Source organism: Neomonachus schauinslandi, chromosome 1, assembly GCF_002201575.2.
Source record: "Neomonachus schauinslandi chromosome 1, ASM220157v2, whole genome shotgun sequence".
Classification (NCBI taxonomy): domain Eukaryota; kingdom Metazoa; phylum Chordata; class Mammalia; order Carnivora; family Phocidae; genus Neomonachus; species Neomonachus schauinslandi.
The window spans coordinates 198,345,933-198,367,429 of record NC_058403.1 but is presented as its reverse complement, the minus strand read 5'-3'; the positions used below and the strand labels follow the sequence as shown (position 1 = coordinate 198,367,429).

The following is a 21,497-nucleotide window of genomic DNA, read 5'->3' as shown; positions in this document are numbered from 1 at the left end:
TTTTTTTTTTTTTTTTTTTTAAGATTTTATTTATTTATTTGAGAGAGCGAGTACATGAGAGGGGGGAGGGTCGGAGGGAGAAGCAGACTCCCCGCTGAGCAGGGAGCCCGATGCGGGACTCGATCCCGGGACTCCAGGATCACGACCCGAGCCGAAGGCAGTCGCTTAACCAACTGAGCCACCCAGGCGCCCTATGTGGGACTTAGTTTTATTTGTGTTTCCATGGACCAGCCCAAGGAATGCCTCATATTTAAGTAAATCCTGCAAGTGGGGAAAAAAGAAATAAGTGTATGGTGAACAAAGGTAACGTTAACACATGTGATGCCTTTTATTCTCTTTTTTTCTTGGATTGCTGCTTTAATTAGCACCATGAAATTCTAAGATGTTATATCAAATTAAGAGCAAAAGCTAAACACCCCCACCACCTGGTGGAGAGGGGGGACCCATACACGGAAAAGTGAGAACATGCTAATAGAAGAGAAAGTGACAAAATGGAATATCCCTGGGTCAGGAGTCAGGAAACCTGGCTTGGGGTTCTAGCACTGCCATTGCTAATCTCTGGTTCCCATTTTTCCAATCTGTAAAAGAATGTCAGGATCTAGGATGAATATTTCCAGTGATCTCATCTACCTACAAAATTCTGTGCCATTTGTTGCTCAGTAAAAGAGTAGTATCATGGGGGGCGCCTGGGTGGCTCAGTCGTTAAGCGTCTGCCTTCGGCTCAGGTCATGATCCCAGAGTCCTGGGATCGAGCCCCACATCGGGCTCACTGCTCAGCGGGAAGCCTGCTTCTCCCTCTCCCATTCCCCCTGCTTGTGTTCCCTCTCTCGCTGTGTCTCTCTCTGTCAAATAAATAAAATCTTTAAAAAAAAAAAAAAAAGAGTAGTATCATGGAAATAGCATAGTCTTTGGAATCAAGACAGACCTTGGTTTAGGTCCCATCTCTTCCACTTAATTGCTAGGCGACCTTCAGCTGCTACAAATGATTACATAACTAATCTGGTCCTCATTTTCCTCGCCTGTAAGATGGAAATACTATACCTCATAAGCTTGTGAGAATCAAGAATTAATGCCTGTGAGTCCCTATTAGAGGTCTTGACATCATATACATATTTCTCTCTGGAAATGGCCTTTCCATTCTCTTAGTATTTTGCACTTGTAACGCCTTCCTTTCCTTTTTTATTTTCCCCCCAGTGGCTCTGGTCCCTGGACATGCTCTCAATTAACATAGACATGTCTATAGGTCTTTTTGTTCCCTCAGGAAAGGATCTCCAGCTGCCCCAGAGCCTGCGCAGGCTCTGGAGGTTCTCTGGTGCTCTCAACCCTAACTGGCTGTTAGTTGTGTAAGTGCACTGGGGTCCTTTTGTTGCCTTCTAGTTTTTTGCTCCTGGTCTGTGGTGGAAGGGTCCAAGGTCTACCTGCTGCTGGGCCTTCCCTCTTAGGCTCTGTCAGGAGCTTCAGATACTGACCAGACTCTGTTCTGAGCTCTGCAACTCTAAAGAGTTTGATTTCACTGTATTTTTGTGTTCTCTCTTTGTGTGTGTCTTTATATACATACACACACATACATATACACGTGTGCATATGTATATATCCCATGAAGCTTTGAAAGTAAGTTGTACACATCTCAGCACATCCTAAGAGTAAGGACATTTCTCCTGTATAACCATATTATCATCACACGTAAGAAAATCCACAAAAATTTTCTAATTTTTTTTTTTTAGATTTTATTTATTTATTTGACAGAGAGAGACACAGCGAGAGAGGAAACCCAAGCAGGGGGAATGGGAGAGGGAGAAACAGGCTTCCTGCGGAGCAGGGAGCCCGATGCAGGGCTCGATCCCAGGACTCTGGGATCATGACCTGAGCCGAAGACAGACGCTTAACGACTGAGCCACCCAGGCACCCCTCTACTATAATTTTTATTAAAATTTCACCTATTGTCCCCAAAGCATTTTTTTTTTTAAGATTTTATTTATTTATTTGAGAGAGAGAGAATGAGAGACAGAGAGCACGAGAGGGAGGAGGGTCAGAGGGAGAAGCAGACTCCCCGCCGAGCAGGGAGCCCGATGCGGGACTCGATCCTGGGACTCGAGGATCATGATCTGAGCCGAAGGCAGTCGCCCAACCAACCGAGCCACCCAGGCGCCCCCCCAAAGCATTTTTTTAAAGATTTTATTTTTAAGTAATCTCTACACCCAACATGGGGCTTGAACTCACACAACCCTGAGATCAAGAGTCACATGTTCTATCCACTGAGCCAGCCAAGTGCCCCCCAAAAATATTTTTATGACTTTCCCCCCAAATTCAGATTCAGTCAAGGTTCCCATATTGTGTTTTGTTCTGTTTCTTTAATCTTTTAAAATCTAGGCTAGTCTCCTCTTTACCCCCACCCCCATGACACTGATTTTTTTCAGACACTGGGTTAACTGTTGGGCAAAATGTTCCATCTTTGGACTTTTCTTAAGTGTCTTCTTTTAGTATTTTCAGTTTGTTCATCCATCTTCTGCATTTCCTGTAAATGCAACCATTTGTTAAGTATCTAACACATCTAATAAGGTCCCAACCATTCCCGATGCACTCATTGTTTGGTGCGGGTTGGAGGGGTGTCACTGGCATGACCCTGCCGCTATGCCAGGCACAGTCTGGTGAAGGCATGTTTAGAATGTAGGGAGAGCAGCAGCTAGAGTTCAGGGAAGTGACATCTCAGCTGAGTCTTAATAGAGAAGAGGGGACACCATGTGAACAGCATTGAGACCTGAGAGCAGCAGTTCCACAGGACTGTTGGCTGGGGGTCCCCGGGAGTTGCTAGAAGACAGTCCTTGAAGGCTGCTGGGGGCAACTGTGAGGGGCCGTGAACTCTGTGCCTAGGAGATTACCTTTGCCTTTGAGGCTTTGGGGAGCCATTGTTGCACATCCTTTTCAGATTACAATTTTTCTCTTTAGATTGCAACTCATTTCTCATAATCTCACTATCCTGAGAAAAGTGTGTTTGGGTTTTTTTCCCCAGGTGTGTGTGTGTTTCAGAAGGCTTTGAAGTCAGGAGTGACCGTGGATTTTGCTAGAAAGAGAACTCTGCCCCTAGGTAAGGGGTAGATTTGAAGGGGTGACAAGAGGATAGAGAAGAGAGCTCATGGACACATGGGACTTGCAGGAGGTAAAACCAGCAGAAGAGGTCAGAGTTGGAGGTTTGGGAATGTGACTGGTTGATGCTGAAATAAGCTTAGCCGGAGCCTCCCCTCTGCCTGTCCCAGCAGGGCAGGTAGGAGCTGTCACATGGCCTTCCGGGTTCCCATGTGGCTAGTGCCCCAGCTGTGTGGCAAAGGTTCTGGGAAGGGACCTCAGAACAGTTCAGTGGGCCACAGACATGGTGTGAGTGTGCTGCTGGACAGAGCAGGCCACCTCTTTTCAGCCTTTTGAGCTTCCTTCTCCACTTCACAACCTTGGTTCGGGCCTTAGGGAACCTGTGAGGTGGGCATCAGTGCCCTTTGTGTTTGTGGAATGGGTACATCTGCTCCCCACCCCCGCCCCGATTGCTAACTCAGGCAGCAGGAACCGCAACAGGCGTAGTTCAGCGGCCTTAGTCTGTTGATCTTAGGTGAACAAGGGGTCTTCTGGTCCAGGCTGTGCCTCCAGACTGATGAGTGCGTTCATTTCCGAGAGAGGCAGCTCCTGAGGCGGTGAGTGCTGTTGTGGCCAGGCATGCCAGTCCCCTCTCTGATGTGAGTACGGACTTTTGCTTCTCCTCTCTCTCCGGATCGTTCCCATCACACACCTGTAGGCCTTTCTTCAAGGTGAGGACAATGTAAATCATTTCTACTGTGGTGCCCTTTCCTAGCCAGGGGGGCTGGTGAAGAAGGCTTTGCACTCCCACTCTTGTTTGGTATCTTCTGCCTACATTTGTTGTTGGGTTAGGATTATGGTTGTGATCCCAGAACACAGCAAGGTCCAGTCCTTGATGGAGGCTTGAATTTGTGGCCTATTTTGGGATGCTCGGTAGGATCCCGTTTCAGACAGCTAAGTTCCCCAGCTTCCTGAGCTGCCAGAGTCCTGGACTTTACAGGGAGGGCTGCAGCCTGGTGAAGACCACTCAGGGTGTTCACGTAGGGTCGTCCAGTTGTATTTTCTATTTTGCTTAAAGGTAGAGGCTCCCATGGTTAGCATCTTAGTGCTGCCCCGTTGTTGAGGTAGAGTTTCCAGTGGTCCAGCAGATATGCTCGTGGTTGTGGATCTAGACTGCCAAGGACTCAGGGCAGAAGTGAGAGCAGGGGAGCGTCCTGTATTCATGGTTTACATTGTTCTCTCTCTCTCTCTCTCTCTCTCCCTCTCTCTAGTTTGTCCTAAAAAATTATGGAGAGAACCCAGAAGCCTACAATGAGGAACTGAAGAAGCTGGAGTTGCTCAGACAGGTAGGAGGATAGTATTTTTATGCACTTGTGAACAGGACAGTTTGGATAGGGAGGTAAAGAAACCACCTGGAACTGTGTTCTTATTTTAATTTAATATTTTTTCCTCTTTAAAAGCAGCAAAGTTAATGATAGAAAAGTTTGAAAATGCTAAAAAGCAAAAAAAAACCCAAACAATCCTTCTCACAAATTTTTGTGTATGTATATTATAATTTTATATATAATTGACTCTTGAACAACGCAGGTTTGAACTGTGTGGGCCCACTTATATGCTTGTTTTGTATAGTACAGTACTGTAAATGTATTTCCCTTATGATTTCTTTAACATTTCCTTTTCTATAGCTTACTTTATTATAAGAATACAATATATAATACGTATAACATACAAAATGTGTATTAATTGACTATGTTACCAGTGAGGCTTCTGGCCATCAGTAGGCTATTAGTGGTTAAGTGTTTGGGAAGTCAAAAATTATAGTGGAATTTTGACTGCGTGGGGGGTCAGCACCCTTAACCCCACACTGTTCGAGTGTCAACTGTGTATACTGTATAAAAACACGGTAGGAGGGCGCCTGGGTGGCTCAGTTGGTTAAGCGACTGCCTTCGGCTCAGGTCATGATCCTGGAGTCCTGGGATTGAGTTCCGCGTCGGGCTCCCTGCTCAGCGGGGAGTCTGCTTCTCCCTCTGACCCTCCCCCCTCTCATGTGCTCTCTCTCATTCTCTCTCAGATAAATAAATAAAATCTTTAAAAAAAAAAACAAACAAAACACGGTAGGATCCTACACTGCCTATATAGCTTATATAGTCTGCTTTTTTCATTTAATGTATTGTGGATTTGTTTCTGTATCAATGAACATAGAACCATAGTATTTGTAATGTCCTGTGATCATTCCATGACACTGTGATTTAATCAGTCTGGTCTCAGAGAACATTCAGTTATTTCAGTGTTTTCACCGTGGGAAGTATAATCTGTGTCTGTGTGTACTTGGGCGCTGGGATTGTTTCTGTAGGAATTAGTGGGTGAACAGGATGCGCTTGCTCTCATTTCCACCCCCAGCACGTACATGCCTACTCGCGCTGTTACTCTGCAGTCCTGGCGCTCTGGGAGGTGAAAAGGGTATTTAATTTCAGTTTTCAGTTATTTGGTTAATCGTAAGGTTTCACAGTTGTTAATGTGTTATATATCTTCTTTTAGGACTTGCCAGTGTCTTTTGTCCATTTTTCTCTTCGAGTTCGATAGGCATACCTTGTGTTGTGCTTCGCTTTATTGCACTTCACAGATACGTGTGTGTTTGTTTTTAAAGATTTTAAGTAATCTCTGCACCCAGTGTGGGGCTCGGACCCACAGCCCTGAGATCAAGAGTCTCGTGCTGCACCGACTGAGCCCGCCAGGTGCCCTAGATACTGCGGTTTTTACAAATTGAACGTTTGTGGCTGTCCCACATGGAGCGAGTCTGTTGGTGCCATTTGCCCGACAGCACTTGTTCACTTTATGTCTCTGTGTCACATTTTGGTAATTCTCACAATATTGCAGACTTTTTCATTATTATATTTGTTAGGGTGAGCTGTGGTCAGTGATTTTTGAGGTTACTATTGCAATTGTTTTGGGCACCAAAGACCCCATATAAGTGGGCAAATTTAATTGGTAAATGTTGGGTGTGTTCTGACTGCTATACCGACCAGCTGTTCCCCGTCTTTCTCTCTTTCCTTGGGTCCCCCTGTTCCCTAAGACACAACAGTATTGATATTAGGCCAATTAATAACCTTACAACAGTTTCTAGTGTTCAAGTGAAGAGTCCCACGTTTTCATTTTAAATCAGAAGCTAGAAATGATTAAGCTTAGTGAGGATGGCATGCCAAAAGCAGAGACAGGCTGAAAGGTAGGCCCCTTGCACCCATTAGCCAGGTTGTGAATGCAAAGGAAAAGTTCTTGAAGGAAATTAAAAGTGTTACTCCAGCATGAGCACATGAATGGTAACAAAACCACATCAGCATTGGCTGATGTGGAAAAAGTTTGAGTGGTCTGGATAGAAGATCACACCAGCTACAACATTCCCTTAAGCCAAAGCCTAGCCCAGAGCAAGACCCTGACTCTCTCCAATACTATGAAGGCTCTGAGGTGAGGAAGCTACAGAAGGAAAGTTTGAAGCCCTCGGAGGTTGGTTCATGAGGTTTAAGGAAAGAAGCCGTCTCCCTAACATCAAAATACAAGGTGAGGGGTGCCTGGGTGGTTCAGATGGATAAGCGTCTGCCTTTGGCTCAGGTCATGATCCCGGGGTCCTGGGATCGAGGCCTGCATTGGGCTCCCTGCTTAGCGGGGAGTCTGCTTCTCCCTCTCCCTCTGCCCCTCCCCCTGCTCATTCTCTCTCTCTCTCTCTTGCTTGCTCTCCCTCTGAAATAAGTAAATAAAATCTTTAAAAGAAAAAAAACTACAAGGTGAAGCAGCAGATGCTGTTGGAGAAGCTACAGCAAGGGATCTAGAAGATAATTCATGAAGGTGGTTACCCCACACAACAGACTTTCAGTGTGGATGAAACCACCTTTCTACTGGAGGAAGATGCTATCCAGGACTTTCATAGCTAGAGAGAAGTCAATACCTGGCTTTAGAGCTTCAAAAGACAGGCTGACTCTCTTGTTAGGAGCTAATGCAACTGGTGACTGTTAAGTTGAAGCCAGTGCTCATTTACCATTCTGAAAATCCTAGGGCCCTGAAGAATTATGCTAAATCTGAGCTGTGCTCTAGAAATGGAAAAACAAAGTCCAGATGGCAGTACATGTGTTTACAACGTAGTTTACTAAATATTTTAAGGCTCCTGTTAAGACCTACTGCTCAGGAAAAGAAGATTCCTTTCAAAATATGACTGCTCATTGACAATGCACATGGTCACCCAAGAGCAGTGATGGAAATGTACGAGATAAATGTTTCCATGCCTGTTAACACAGCATCCATTCTGCAGCCCATGGATCAAGGAGTCATTTTGACTTTCAGGCTTATTCCTTAAGAAATACATTTCATGGGGCACCTGGGTGGCTCAGTCGGCTAAGCGTCTGCCTTCAGCTCGGATCATGATCCCAGGGTCCTGGGATCGAGCCCTGCGTCAGGCTCCCTGCTCAGCGGGAAGCCTGCTTCTCCTTCTCCCACTCCCCCTGCTTGTGTTCCCTCTCTCGCTGTCTCTCTCTATGTCAAATAAATAAATAAAATCTTAAAAAAAAATAAAAACGCATTTCATGAAACTATAGCTGCATAGATGATGATTCCTCTGATGGATCTGGGCAAAGTCAGTTGAAAACCTTCTGGAAACGATTCACCATTCTAGATGCCATTAAGAACAATAGTGATTTATGGGAAGAGGTTAAAATGTCAACATGAACAGGAGTTTGGAAGAAGTGGATTCCAGCCCTGATGGAGGACTTTGAGGGATTCAAGACTTCAGTGGAGAAAGTCACCGCAGGTGGGTGAAAACAGCACGAGAACTAGAATGAGAAGTGGAGCCTGAAGATGGGAGTGAATTGCTGCAATCTCATGATAAAACTGGAATGGATGAGGAGTTGCTTCTTACGGATGAGCAAGGAAGAGTAGTTTCTTGAGCTGGAATCTACTCCTGGTGAAGGTGCTGTGAAGTTGTTAAAATGACAACAAAGCATTTAGGCTATCACATAAACTTAGTTGATAAAGTAGCAGCAGGATTTGAGAAGACTGACTCCAATTTTGAAAGAAGCTCTACTGTGGGTAAAATGTTCTCAACCAGCATCACATGCTCCAGAGAAATCATTCATAAAAGGAAGAGCCAATCAATGGGGCAAACTTCATTGTTATCTTACTTAAGAAATTGCCACAGCTACCCCAGCCTTTATCGACCACCACCTTGATCAGTCATCAACATGGTGGCAAGACCCTCCTCCACCAGCAAAAAGATTACTACTCACTGAAAGCTCAGATGATGGGGCGCCTGGGTGGCTCAGTTGGTTAAGCGACTGCCTTCGGCCCAGGTCATGATCCTGGAGTCCCGGGATCGAGTCCCGCGTCGGGCTCCCTGCTCGGCAGGGAGTCTCCCTCTCTCTCTGACCCTCCCCCCCTCATGCTCTCTGTCTCTCATTCTCTCTCTCTCAAATAAATAAATAAAATCTTTTTATTTTTTATTTTTTTAAAGATTTAAAAGATTTAAAGATTTAGCCGAGCAGGGAGCCCGACGCGGGACTCGATCCCGGGACTCCAGGATCATGACCTGGGCCGAAGGCAGTCGCTTAACCAACTGAGCCACCCAGGCGCCCCTAAATAAATAAAATCTTTAAAAAAAAAAAAAATGAAAGCTCAGATGATGGTTAGCATTTTTTAGCAATAAAGTACCCTTTTTTTCTTAAAGATTTTATTTGACAGAGAGGGAGCAAGCACAAGCAGGGGGAGTGGCAGGCAGGGGAGAAGCAAGGCTCCCTACTGAGCAAGGAGCCTGATGTGGGATCACGACCAATCCAAAGGCAGATGCTTAACCGACTGAGCCACCCAGGGGCCCCTAAAAAGTACTTTTTAATTCAGGTATGGATGTTTAAAGATATAATGCTACTGCATTAATAGAGTATAGTATAGTATAAACATAACTTTAATATACACTGGGAAACCAAAAAATTCATTTTGACCCACTTTATTGTGGTCTGGATCTGAACCTGTGGTATCTCTGAGGTTTGCCTTTACTTTTGTTCTTATTAATTTATAAGACTTATTCACACATTGGTATTGTTCCTTTGTCTTACATGATGCAAATTTTTTCAGTTCATTGTTGGTTTTTTTTTTTTGGTTTCTGTTTTTATTTTTTTTAAGTAGACTCCACACCCAGCGTGGAGCCCAATGTGGGGTTTGAACTTAACAGCCTTGAGATAAAGACCTGAGCTGAGATCAAGAGTCGGACACTTAACTGAGCCACCCAGGAGCCCCATAGTTTTTGTTATGTTTTTAATGAAGACTTTTCAAATTTTACTTATAAATGTTTAAGTCAGGTCCATCTCATCATTCCTTTTACCTACCTTTGCTATGCACTGAGAAAAAAACTTTGTCACCATTTAAATAAAATGTAAGCAGTTACTGATGTTCTTCTAGTACTTGTGCTATTTGATTTTTACTTAAACCTTTATATAGCATTTATTTAAGTATATGATAGGTGAGGGAAGGCTCGAGCTTTAACTTCCTCTCTATACTTTTTGTTTTTGAAAACACTCCTGTGTTGAATTCTTACATACACTTTAGGTCTATTCAAAATTCCCTCTTCTACCATCTACAGGTCCACGGTATTTTTTTTTTTTTTAAGATTTTAATTAATTAGAGTGAGAAAGAGAAAGAAAGAGAGTGGGGAGGATCAGAGGGAGAAGCAGACTCCCCGCCTAGCAGGGAGCCCGATGTGGGACCCGATCCTGGGACTCTGGGATCATGACCTGAGCCAAAGGCAGACGCTTAACTGAATGAGCCACCCAGGCACCCAGGTCCACAGTATTTTAAGTATTATCTATTGTACATTTTTCTATCTGGTAAGACTAATTCCTGATAATAACTTCTTTTTTAAGTTTTCCATGGTTATTCTCACATGAATATTTCTCAGATGAACTTAGAATCTTTTTGTCAAGTTCTGCAAAATAGCATTGGGAATTTTGTGAGCTCATAAAACTTATGGATTGATGAGATAGAATTAATATGTTTATGAGGTTGCTGTTCTCTGCATTTCTTCATATATATATTTTTTTTTTTTTTCAGGTTTTTCAGTAAAGTTTTCTTCATACACATTTTCTTCTTTACACGTATCTTGTTGAGTTCATTTCCAGACTTTTTATTGTTGTTGCTATTATTGAGTGCCCTTCCCCCTCTTTTATATTTTCCACCTGTTGCAGTTGGCGTAGAGAAAAGCAGTTGAGCAATTTATTTTGTTTTTTGGGGTTTTTTGTTTATTATTTACTTTTAATTAATCTCTACCTCCACTGTGGGGCTCGAACTCGTGACCCCGAGATCAGGAGTTGCACACTCCTCAGACTGAGCCAGTCAGGCACCCTGAGCAATTTATTTTGATAATTGTCTTCTTTTGGATGGTATTTAGTTCATTTTCTTGGGTTTTCCAAGTTACTCGCGTCGTACCATATACACATTATGATTTTGCCTTCTTTCCAGTGGTTGTACTCCTTATATTCTTGGAATCGGCAGACATTTCCGGAGCATTGTTAGTAATTGTGAGAATGACTTGATTCTGGTGTTGAGGTGTCAGCTTGGAGCGCAGCACTGGCCACGGTGCTGATGTCAGGGTGTCAGGTGGCTTGTGTCTGCATGTGGGGGTGCAGCAGCCCCTCATCTCCGTGCGGCTCGCTCTCCTAGCGGGGGGGGGGGGGGGGTCTGCACGTGCACTCACTTTGTGTTCTCATCAATTAACAGGTCATAAAAGCTATACAAAACTTGGCAAATAAGAGAAATACAAAGAACAAAACAATCATGCCCAGAGAAAGTCATTGTGATTTTACACATTTCATTTTTATTTAAAAAGCCCAAAGTTAAAATAACATTGCCAAAGCACTATAGACTAAATCATTTTAATTGTTAAAAGATTCGCTTAAATTTTATTATGTTTCTAACCTTTCTTGACCTGTGCCCCTTAGCAATAAACAATGAGCAATAACCAAATGCTGTTTCTGTAATTAATATTAGGAAAGGATTTTTTCCCATTTTTAAAATAAAAATGACATAATATTGAATAATTTCATCTCAGCTCTAGCTGGGGCAAAGCATGATCCCCAAACAAAGAGAACTAAGAGGAGCTCTTTATCTGTCCTCTTCATATACTGTTCCAGTCATGCTTTATTCATTCCCTTAGCAAACACGCACGGAGGGCTCTCTGAATCTCAGGTACTCGTCTAGGCACTGTGGCTTCAGCAGTGAACAAAAGTTCCTGTGGCATCATGTGACGTTCTAAATAAGATTCCTTGAGCAGAGCAGCCCTGGTGTGGCACCGCCAGCATTAGGCTAAGCTTCCAGTGGCAGGGAAGAGGGCAGAGGAGCCAAATCCTGGGAAAGGAAAAAAAGATGCCCAGTGAAAGAGAGTCTTCATGAGGGATCCAGGAAGTGTGATGCTGGAGTGGGGGTTTCATTTGGCAGTTTAGAGTGAGGCCTTCATACTTCCACGTGACTTACTAATGCCTCCCCCAGCCTCCTGAGGTGGTGGTGTGGTCCCAGCCATCCATACGGTGGCTCACCAGAGACACAGTTAGTGGAGTAACAGGTATGGGAACCAGATCTAGAAGATTTGACATAGGCTCAGTTCTTAAGCAAGAAGCTATTGTACTGCCTACAGCATTGGGGAGACAGTGTTACCAGGCCAAGTGCCAGTTTGCTTATTTTACTTTGGAAAAGTTGGCCCAAGAGTTTCAACAGTGGAAGGCTCCAATTAAGGGAGCTACATAGGAGTCCACTGCAGATCCTTTTTTTTTTTTTTTTTAAATATGTATTTATTTATTTGAGAGAGAGAGCGGGGGAGTGGGGCAGAGGGAGAGAGAGAGAGTATGCGTGTGTGGGGGGACAGGGACAAAAGGAGAGAGAGCTCGGGATGGAGGATTGGCAGAGGGGAGAATCTCAAGCAGACTCTGCACTGAGTGCGGAGCCCAACTCAGGGCTTGATCCCACAACCCTGAGATCATGATCTGAGCTGAAACCGAGAGTCCGATGCTCAACTGACTGACCCACCCAGGCGCCCCCTGGAAATGGAAGCCAGATAAAACTTGGGGAGCTGCAGGCAATCCTCTTTTCACGATCTGGCCTGTTTCCTCATCTGTAAAGCAGGGGCTGGAAGAGTTGTCTCTAAGAAGACCTTCCAGTTGCAACTGTGAGATAAATTCTTGATTTATAGGGCATAAAGCTGGCAGGCACGGTGAGAGGCTTGTTGTGGGAGTGGGAGTGGCATGGTCTCAGAGCTTCCTTACCACTCTGCTGTTCGTTCAGCTAGGCTCATCCTAGCTCCTCCCCATGCAGGGCCATGCAAGGATGGTGGGGTGCTGTGGTTCTCTCCAGCAGGTGGGGTGAGGGTGGGCACAGTGCTTCTAGCCCGTCCCTTCTTTGTTTTGTGTACCTGCTTCTTGGAGAGGATGTTGTCTGTTCTTGTGTTTGAGCACAGGGTTCATCTGCTTTGTTTATTTCCCCAAAATGGGAATAGCTTTATTGTTTTTTTATAAAAAGCGAAAGTGGGGGGGGATGAGGTAACTGGGTGATGGGCATTAAGGAAGGCACGTGATGTAATGAGCCCTGGGTGTTATATGCAACTGATGAATCACTGAACTCTGCCTCTGAAACTAATACACTATATGTTAATTGAGTTTAAATTAAAAAAAAAATTTTTTTTAAATAGGAAAAAAGAAGTGTTCGATATAAAGAATAAACTATATAAAGAATTAAATATATGTCTCCATATGTATATACAGAATAGGATAAGTTACTTAAACCCTGTTACCCAGTGGTAATCACTTAACATTTTGGTGTATAACCTAGAATCTTTTATCTTTGTGTAGTTGACTAGTTGGCTGTCAGTATCTATACGATTTTACATAAATGAAATCATACTGCTCATCTGTTACATTTTTTTTTTTTGGCTCAATAAATATGTCATGAACATCTAAACATAGTAGAGACTCTTCAGTCTTTGTGGCTGTATTTTCTTTTGTGGGTAGTCTTGACATAATTTATTTAAACAGTCCTCTTTAGTGGAAATTTTGGTGGCATCCAGTATTTGCCCGTCTTTTTTTTTTTTTTTTTTAAGATTTTATTTATTTATTTGACAGAGAGAGAGACAGCGAGAGAGGGAACACAAGCAGGGGGAGTGGGAGAGGGAGAAGCAGGCTTCCCGCAGAGCAGTGAGCCCGATGTGGGGCTCGATCCCGGGACCCTGGAATCATGACCTGAGCCAAAGGCAGATGCTTAACCGACTGAGCCACCCAGGCGCCCCTGACCCTCTTAATAATACTGTGATAAATATCCTTGTATGCTCACCATGCATTTGCTTTTCTGGGTGTCTTTTATTACTGTGTGTTTTAGATACAGAACTGTGGGCCACCGTCAGGTACATGAACATTTTTAATGCCTGTTGTAAAACTGCCTTCTGGAAAGGTGGGACTGACTCAGCCAGCCAGCCGTAGCTGGTGGGGTGGTTGTTGAACAGCTGTAGGCATAGCTGTGGGCTTTCTCTGGATCCCTTGGAGTGTGCGGTCTGCTAGCTCAGATGCAGATTTCTTTCTTGGGCCTCTGTGGGTAGACAGACCTGCCTGTACTCTACCCCAAGTGATGGCAGGCCTGCTTCTCCCATCTGCCCCCCAGAACGCTGTCCGTGTCCCACGGGACTTTGAGGGCTGCAGTGTCCTCCGCAAGTACCTAGGCCAGCTCCACTACCTGCAGAGTCGGGTCCCCATGGGCTCGGGCCAGGAGGCCGCCGTTCCTGTCACCTGGTGAGAGCTGGCAGGCAGGGCTGGGGGGCAGCCCGGAGGGTGCCTGGGGCAGCCCAGTGTGTTTGGATGGTGGGGAGGCCCCCTTCCCTTCCCCAACCCCCTCCCCTCTTGCTGCAGAGGATGGGGAGTGGCTTGGTGTGGTCTCCATGGGCCTCCCTCTGACCCACACTGGGGTGGCTGGTCCTCTCACCTGGTCTCAAGGCCCTGGCCAGCTCCTTCCCTTAAGACAAAGGGGGTGGCATGTCTGCAGGACTGAGATCTTCTCTGGCAAGTCTGTGGCCCATGAGGACATCAAGTATGAGCAGGCCTGCATTCTCTACAACCTCGGTGAGCTGCCTAACCCTTTCCCCATGGCCCTACCTCCCAGCCCTGCCAACCCAGGATCTCAGCTCAGCAGAAGGTCACAAAGGCAGTGGGTTCAGGGACAGAAGACCCCTGGATTCTGACCCTTCACAGCCTTCCCCATAGTTTTGCCAGCACCTCTTTTCTGGGCCATGGGCAGCCACCCTGCTGGGGAGAAGTTCTGCTGGGCTGGCTGCCACATGGTGTTGCTGCTGTGTGCTTTGGCCAGGAGCGGTGACTGCTCTTCTTTGACTGGACAGCTCTGACCCCCCCTAATGGCTTTGGGCTGTTCAGTCGAGAGAACAAGACTGGCCTCAACTAGCCCTGCCATCAACCCTGATGACTTAGCCTCACTGTGGCTCGAGGGAGAAGCCTGGGGAGCCTGAGTCCTGTGTAGGCATCCCTGGGGCCTCAAGACTGGACCTGTAGGCTGGGTGCTATGGATGGAAGTTTCCCCTTCTGGGTGTCCTTGGACCAACTGCCCCAGTTCTCAGACCCTGTCTTCCTGATCCTGTGACAACACGGCCCCTCTGCCTTAACGCTCGACAAAGGCTAGCTCTGACACCATGTCCTCTGACTCCCCAGGGGCGCTGCACTCCATGTTGGGGGCCATGGACAAGCGGGTGTCTGAGGAGGTGAGGAGGGGAGGGTCAGTGGGTGGGACACAGGACATAACCAGGGAGGGGGGCTAAGTGTTCTTTGACTCCAGGGTTTGCATCCTGTCCCGTGGGAGTGGACACGGGCAGCTGTCTGGCTCTGCCTCTGGCCATCGTCGTCGTCCTCTTCCCTCCCAGGGCATGAAGGTCTCCTGTACTCATTTCCAATGTGCAGCAGGCGCCTTTGCCTACCTGCGTGAGCACTTCCCTCATGCGTACAGCGTGGACATGAGTCGCCAGATCCTCACTCTCAACGTCAACCTCATGCTGGTGAGGAGGTGCCCTTGTTGGGGCCCAGTTCAATCCAGGGGAGGGGATAGCCGGCGCTGGATCCTGGACCAGGCCCTGTGCACATGGCAGTGGGGCCTTGGCTTTGATCTTTTGAGCCCCAGGTGGATCAGAGCAGGACGGTGCTTCTTGGAGTAGCGAAGGCGGGAGGAGAGAGGACAGGGGAGGGGATCTCTCTGTGGTCCCTCTGATGGGAAGGATAAGATCTCTGCATTTGTCTGCCCAGGGCCAGGCTCAGGAGTGCCTTCTGGAGAAGTCAATGTTGGACAACAGGAAGAGCTTTCTGGTGGCCCGCATCAGTGCACAGGTAGGGGCAGGGGTGGATGGTGGCCCTCGAGGGACTGAGAGCAAGCCTTTCGTTTACTCATGACCCCATCCTGGCCCCCAGGTGGTGGATTACTACAAGGAGGCATGCCGGGCCTTGGAGAACCCTGACACTGCTTCCCTGCTGGGCCGGATCCAGAAGGACTGGAAGAAGCTTGTCCAGATGAAGATCTACTACTTTGCAGCTGTGGCTCATGTGCGAGCACTGTGACCGCCGGGCCGGGGGGCGGGGCGGGGGGGGCTGCTGGCAGCCACAGCTTGGGAAATAAGTAGGGGCGTCTCTTCTTTCTTACCCCAGCTGCACATGGGGAAGCAGGCCGAGGAGCAACAGAAGTTCGGTGAGCGGGTGAGTGAGCTGTGGCAGGGAGGGGTTCAGACTGATTCCAGCCTTGTTCACGAGGTGCTAGAGGGGACCCTTCCCTTACAGAAGAGGGGAGGCTCTCCTCACCGTCCCTCACACCCACATCCTTGGCCACCCCCCGGCTGCAGGCCTGCGGTTTCTTGTGTGTTGTCCCACCTGCTTCACTTTCATCCCCAGTGGGGACGGCTGGTGGGAGGTGGATCGATGGAGCCGGCTGGGCTGATGGCAGGCTGCTTCCTCGGCTTCTGGTCTTCGAGTGGGTCACCTCATGGCCAGGCAGGGCTTAATGGGGTGGCAGAAGGAGGGGGAGGGATGGACCGGGCTCTGCCTACTGCCCCTTGTAGGTCGCATACTTCCAGAGTGCCCTGGACAAGCTCAATGAAGCCATCAAGTTGGCCAAGGTAAAGCTGAGGAAGAGCCTGGCTGTCCCTCAGAGCCCTGAGGGAACCCAGAGTAAGCCCGCTGGGGCCGAGGGTTGTCCTGGCACTGGCTTAGATTGGTGCTGAGCCCCCTCCATTCCCTGTCCCACAGGGCCAGCCTGACACGGTGCAGGACGCACTGCGCTTCACTATGGACGTCATTGGGGGGAAGTGAGTCTGTGGGGCTGGGGGTGGCCTTGGTTCCTTGTTGGGAAGGGTCTTGGTTCTCTGCCTGCATTGTTGGGAGGAAGCCACCAGTAGCTAAGAGCAGTGGCCTCATTGCTGGACTCTCCACTTCCCCTTCTGACCCCAGGTACAATTCTGCCAAAAAGGACAATGACTTCATCTACCACGAGGCTGTCCCAGCACTGGACACCCTTCAGCCTGTAAAAGGTCTGGAGCTGAGGGGAGGCTGAGGGTCAGGGGAGGGCATGAAGATGGGAGAATAGGAGAGAGGCAGCCTCGAGGCTTGTGTGGGCCTGGTTTCCACCGTGCTTCCTCTCTCTCCCAGGCGCCCCCTTGGTGAAGCCCTTACCAGTGAACCCCACAGACCCAGCTGTTACAGGCCCTGACATCTTTGCCAAACTGGTACCCATGGCTGCTCATGAAGCCTCGTCGCTATACAGGTGGGCGGGAGGGGCTGGCCCTGTTCTTAGCACAGATGGGGTTGGGAGGTCTCAAGACGTAGCTTCTGGCAACTGCTTTGTCACTTTGGCAGTGAGGAGAAGGCCAAGCTGCTTCGGGAGGTGATGGCCAAGATTGAGGACAAGAACGAGGTCCTGGAGTGAGTGCAGGGCTGGAGGGGGGAGTGGGTGGGGGGGGAAACGCAGCAGATCTTCGCGGGGTCCCCAAGGCTGCTTCCAACAAGGAGAGGAAGAGTGAATGTCCTCTTGCATCAGGTTCCCTAGCTCTGCCTTTCTGCCCATGGTCTTGGGTGCTAGATTTATAGGGGGACAGTCACCTGGCTTGGGAGGGCAATGTTCCTGTGTCCCATTGTTTTCAGCAGTGCCCCAGGTGCGTTCTCTGGGGCCAGGTCAAACCTTCAGTGGTGGAGGTCAGGATGCTTATTTGCCTTTGCTAGGATCTCAGAGCTGGTTTCAGTTGTGGGGGCTCACCCTTGCAAGAGGAGGGAGAGTTGGTCAGCACCCACCTGGTCCTCTTGTCTGTTCCTCTCCCCCCCCGCAGTCAGTTCATGGATTCAATGCAGCTGGACCCTGAGACTGTGGACAACCTTGATGCGTACAGCCACATCCCACCCCAGCTCATGGAGAAGTGTGCGGCTCTCAGTGTCCGGCCCGACACCGTCAGGAACCTTGTCCAGTCCATGCAAGGTGAGCAAGGGGGAGAAGCAAGTGGGTGACGGAAGTCCTCTGCGGCGGCCTTCTCCGTGTCCCCTGTTCACCAAGGACGGAGGTTGTGCAAGCACCCACCCTCACGCCTCTGTGGATCCCCGCACCCTGCGTCTGCCCTGCTCAGTGAGCCTGGGGCCACACACCAGCCCTTGACTGTGTGGGTGGTTCTGTCTACCCGGGGAAGGGTGCAAGTTGGGTGCCTGGTGTGGCTGCCTCAGGAGCCGTTCCCTTCCTGCAAACACCCCCCCCAGTACTGTCAGGTGTGTTCACGGATGTGGAGGCCTCCCTGAAGGACATCAGGGAGCTGCTGGAAGAGGACGAGCTGCTGGAGCAGAAGTTGCAGGAGGCCCTGGGCCAGGCCGGGGCCAGCCTGGCGGGCTCCAAGGCAGAGCTGGCCGAGGTGAGGCGAGACTGGGCTAAGTACATGGAGGTCCACGAGAAGGCCTCCTTCACCAACAGCGAGCTGCACCGGGCTATGAATCTGCACGTGGGCAACCTGCGCCTGCTCAGTGGGCCACTGGACCAGGTCCGGGCTGCCCTGCCCACACCAGCCCTCACCCCGGGTGAGCCCCCCACACCCACCCCCGTCCCCTGTCCCATGCCCGTGGGAAGGGAGGTGGAGCCGGAGGCTCTGGTCTCACCGACCACTGCTGCTCCCAGAGGACAAGGCTGTGCTGCAGAACCTGAAGCGCATCCTGGCCAAGGTGCAGGAGATGCGGGACCAGCGCGTGTCCCTGGAGCAGCAGCTGCGGGAGCTTATCCAGAAGGATGACATCACGGCCTCGCTGGTTACCACGGACCACTCCGACATGAAGGTGGGGTTGGTGAGCCGGGGACGGTCTCAGACTCTGGGCTCCACCCTCAAGTGGCGAGGCCCTGAGTGTCTGTCCCCCCACGCCCTGCACCCTCCTCCCTCAGAAGCTGTTTGAGGAGCAGCTGAAGAAGTATGACCAGCTGAGGGTATACCTGGAGCAGAACCTGGCAGCCCAGGACAACGTCCTCCGGGCGCTGACAGAGGCCAATGTGCAGTACGCGGCCGTGCGGCGGGTGCTCGGTGAACTGGACCACAAGTCAGTGTCTGGCCCTGCGCTCTGGCCCAGACTCCCGCCCGGAGCTCGGCATGGCTCCTCACCTTCTGCTGGCCTTTCCGCCCCCCCAGGTGGAACTCCACGCTCCAGACCCTGGTGGCCTCCTACGAAGCCTATGAGGACCTGATGAAGAAGTCCCAGGAGGGCAAGGACTTCTATGCGGACCTGGAGAGCAAGGTGGCTGCTCTCTTGGAACGGGCCCAGTCCACCTGCCAGGCCCGCGAGGCGGCCCGCCAGCAGCTCCTGGACAGGTGGGTGCGGCCTCGGGGCAGCTGCGGCCCAGACCCAGGCTTGGCTGCCGGGGGTGCGCCTCCACTCCTTCCTGTGTTCCCCAGGGAGCTGAAGAAGAAGCCGCCCCCGCGGCCCACCGCCCCGAAGCCGCTGCTGCCCCGGAGGGAGGAGGGGGAGACAGTGGAGACGGGAGACCTGCCCGAGGAGCTGCGCAGCCTGCCCCCCGACATGGTGGCCAGCTCACGGCCACCCGACACCTACTTGGGAACTGCCGCCCCACTCCCGTTTCCTCCCAGCCCCTTCCCCGGTTCTGCGGGCCCAGGACCCCACTATCTCTCAGGTCCCTTACCTCCTGGTACCTACTCGGGCCCCACCCAGGTATTGCAGCCCAGGGCCCCCCAGGCCCCAGGTCACCCTGCAATGGCCATGGCCCCTGGACCTGCCCTCTACCCAGCCCCTGCGTATACACCGGAGCTGGGCCTCATGCCCCGATCCTCCCCACAGCATGGTGTGGTGAGCAGCCCCTATGGGGGGGTAGGGCCCTCCCCGCCAGTTGCAGGTCTGCCCTCAGCCCCACCTCCCCAGTTCTCGGGCCCTGAGATGGCCATGGGGGTTCGGCCAGCCACCACCACGGTAGATAGTGTCCAGGCCCCCATCTCCAGCCACACGGCACCACGGCCAAACCCCAGCCCTGCCCCTCCCCAGCCCTGCTTCCCAGTGCCTCCACCACAGCCGCAGCTGCTGCCCGCGCCCTACAGCTACCCTGTGGGGGCCAAGCCCCCCCTCACAGCTCCCGCTGCCCAGCACCACTTTCCTCCTGGGATTCCCCCGGGTTTTCCAGCCCCCAGGGTTGGGCCCCAGCCCCAGCCCCATCCCACAGGAGTGGTGTTTGGGCCCCAGCCCCCCCAGCAGCCCCTTCCACTCCAGCATCCGAACCTCTTCCCACCCCAGGCTCCGGGGCGGGTCCCCCCCCAGCCCCCCTACCCCTTCGCTCCTCAGCCTGGTGTCCTGGGACAGCCAACGCCACCCATGCACACCCCTCTCTACCCAGGCCCCTCTCAGGACCCTCTGCCCCCCCACTCAGGGGCTCTGCCCTTCCCCAGCCCCGGGCCGCCTCAGTCTCCCCATCCCACCCTGGTGTATGGTCCTGCCCCTTCCCCCAGGCCCCTGTGCCCCCCAGCGGCCCCTCTCTCCATTCGAGGTCCCTCACCTGCTGGCCAGCCCACCCCAAACCCCCACCTGGTGCCTTCACCCGCCCCGTCACCAGGGCCCGGCCCAGCGCCGCCTCGGCCCCCTGCCGCAGAGCCGCCCCCATGCGTGCGCCGGGGCACTGCGGCCGCAGACCTGCTGTCCTCCAGCCCGGAGAGTCAGCACGGAGGCACGCAGCCCCCTGGGGGTGGGCAGCCTCTGCTGCAGCCTACAAAGGTGGACGCGGCTGAGGGCCGCCGGCCACAAGCCCTGCGGCTGATTGAGCGGGACCCCTACGAGCGCCCCGAGAGGCTGCAGCAGTTGCAGCGGGAGCTGGAGGCCTTTCGAGGCCAGCTGGGGGACGCAGGGGCCCTGGATGCTGTGTGGCGAGAGCTGCAGGACGCCCAGGAACACGACGCCCGCGGCCGGTCCATCGCCATCGCCCGCTGCTACTCCCTGAAGAACCGGCACCAGGACGTCATGCCCTACGACAGTAACCGCGTGGTGCTGCGCTCGGGCAAGGACGACTACATCAACGCCAGCCGCGTGGAGGGACTCTCGCCCTACTGCCCGCCCCTGGTGGCCACCCAGGCGCCGCTGCCCGGCACGGCTGCGGACTTCTGGCTCATGGTGCATGAGCAGAAGGTGTCGGTCATCGTCATGCTGGTGTCTGAGGCCGAGATGGAGAAGGTGAGAGGGGGAGGGGGCTGCCCAGAAGGGACCCTGGAAGAGCAGCCCTAACTGCCTCGCCTCTTGGTCCCTCAGCAAAAGGTGGCGCGCTATTTCCCCACCGAGAGGGGCCAGCCCATGGTGCACGGTGCCCTGAGCCTGGCGCTGAGCAGCGTCCGGGCCACCGAGACCCACGTGGAGCGGGTACTGAGCCTGCAGTTCCGGGACCAGAGCCTCAAGCGCTCACTCGTGCACCTCCATTTCCCCACTTGGCCTGAGTTGTGCGTCTGCTGTCCCGGCGGGGGGGGCGGGGGGAGGGTAGGGGCATCCGCTGAGGTCGGGCTCACGGCTCCTGCCCACACTCCGCAGAGGCCTGCCAGACAGCCCCGGCAACCTGCTGCGCTTCATCCAGGAGGTGCACGCGCACTGCCTGCACCAGCGGCCCCTGCACACGCCCGTCATCGTGCACTGCAGGTATGGCCCGGGCGGGGAGCGGCCGCACGCCCCCACGGGTCCCACGGGTCCTCGGGCCTGGGCCCTGCTTACGCCCCCTTCCTGCCGCAGCTCTGGGGTGGGCCGCACGGGAGCCTTCGCACTGCTCTACGCCGCCGTGCAGGAGGTGGAGGCTGGCAACGGGATCCCCGAGCTGCCTCGGCTGGTGCGACGCATGCGGCAGCAGAGGAAGCACATGCTGCAGGAGAAAGTGAGGGTCGGGCG

The 21,497-nt window shown here is 51.4% G+C and overlaps 1 protein-coding gene across 1 annotated transcript in view; it reads left to right on the top strand.

The window, feature by feature from the left end:
- PTPN23 (protein tyrosine phosphatase non-receptor type 23) overlaps positions 1 to 21,497 on the top strand; it is a 32,848-nt gene that overhangs the window by 5,499 nt on the left and 5,852 nt on the right. The window contains exons 2-23 of the mRNA XM_044921742.1: positions 4,335 to 4,409; positions 13,735 to 13,862; positions 14,113 to 14,189; positions 14,790 to 14,839; positions 14,999 to 15,130; positions 15,375 to 15,455; positions 15,537 to 15,668; positions 15,771 to 15,818; positions 16,178 to 16,234; positions 16,365 to 16,423; positions 16,566 to 16,645; positions 16,764 to 16,878; positions 16,971 to 17,036; positions 17,438 to 17,583; positions 17,856 to 18,167; positions 18,265 to 18,419; positions 18,523 to 18,674; positions 18,764 to 18,943; positions 19,028 to 20,801; positions 20,877 to 21,061; positions 21,150 to 21,254; positions 21,345 to 21,489. Coding sequence (XP_044777677.1) covers positions 4,335 to 4,409; positions 13,735 to 13,862; positions 14,113 to 14,189; positions 14,790 to 14,839; positions 14,999 to 15,130; positions 15,375 to 15,455; positions 15,537 to 15,668; positions 15,771 to 15,818; positions 16,178 to 16,234; positions 16,365 to 16,423; positions 16,566 to 16,645; positions 16,764 to 16,878; positions 16,971 to 17,036; positions 17,438 to 17,583; positions 17,856 to 18,167; positions 18,265 to 18,419; positions 18,523 to 18,674; positions 18,764 to 18,943; positions 19,028 to 20,801; positions 20,877 to 21,061; positions 21,150 to 21,254; positions 21,345 to 21,489 — 4,254 coding nt within the window. The remainder of the gene's footprint in view (positions 1 to 4,334; positions 4,410 to 13,734; positions 13,863 to 14,112; positions 14,190 to 14,789; positions 14,840 to 14,998; positions 15,131 to 15,374; positions 15,456 to 15,536; positions 15,669 to 15,770; positions 15,819 to 16,177; positions 16,235 to 16,364; positions 16,424 to 16,565; positions 16,646 to 16,763; positions 16,879 to 16,970; positions 17,037 to 17,437; positions 17,584 to 17,855; positions 18,168 to 18,264; positions 18,420 to 18,522; positions 18,675 to 18,763; positions 18,944 to 19,027; positions 20,802 to 20,876; positions 21,062 to 21,149; positions 21,255 to 21,344; positions 21,490 to 21,497) is intronic.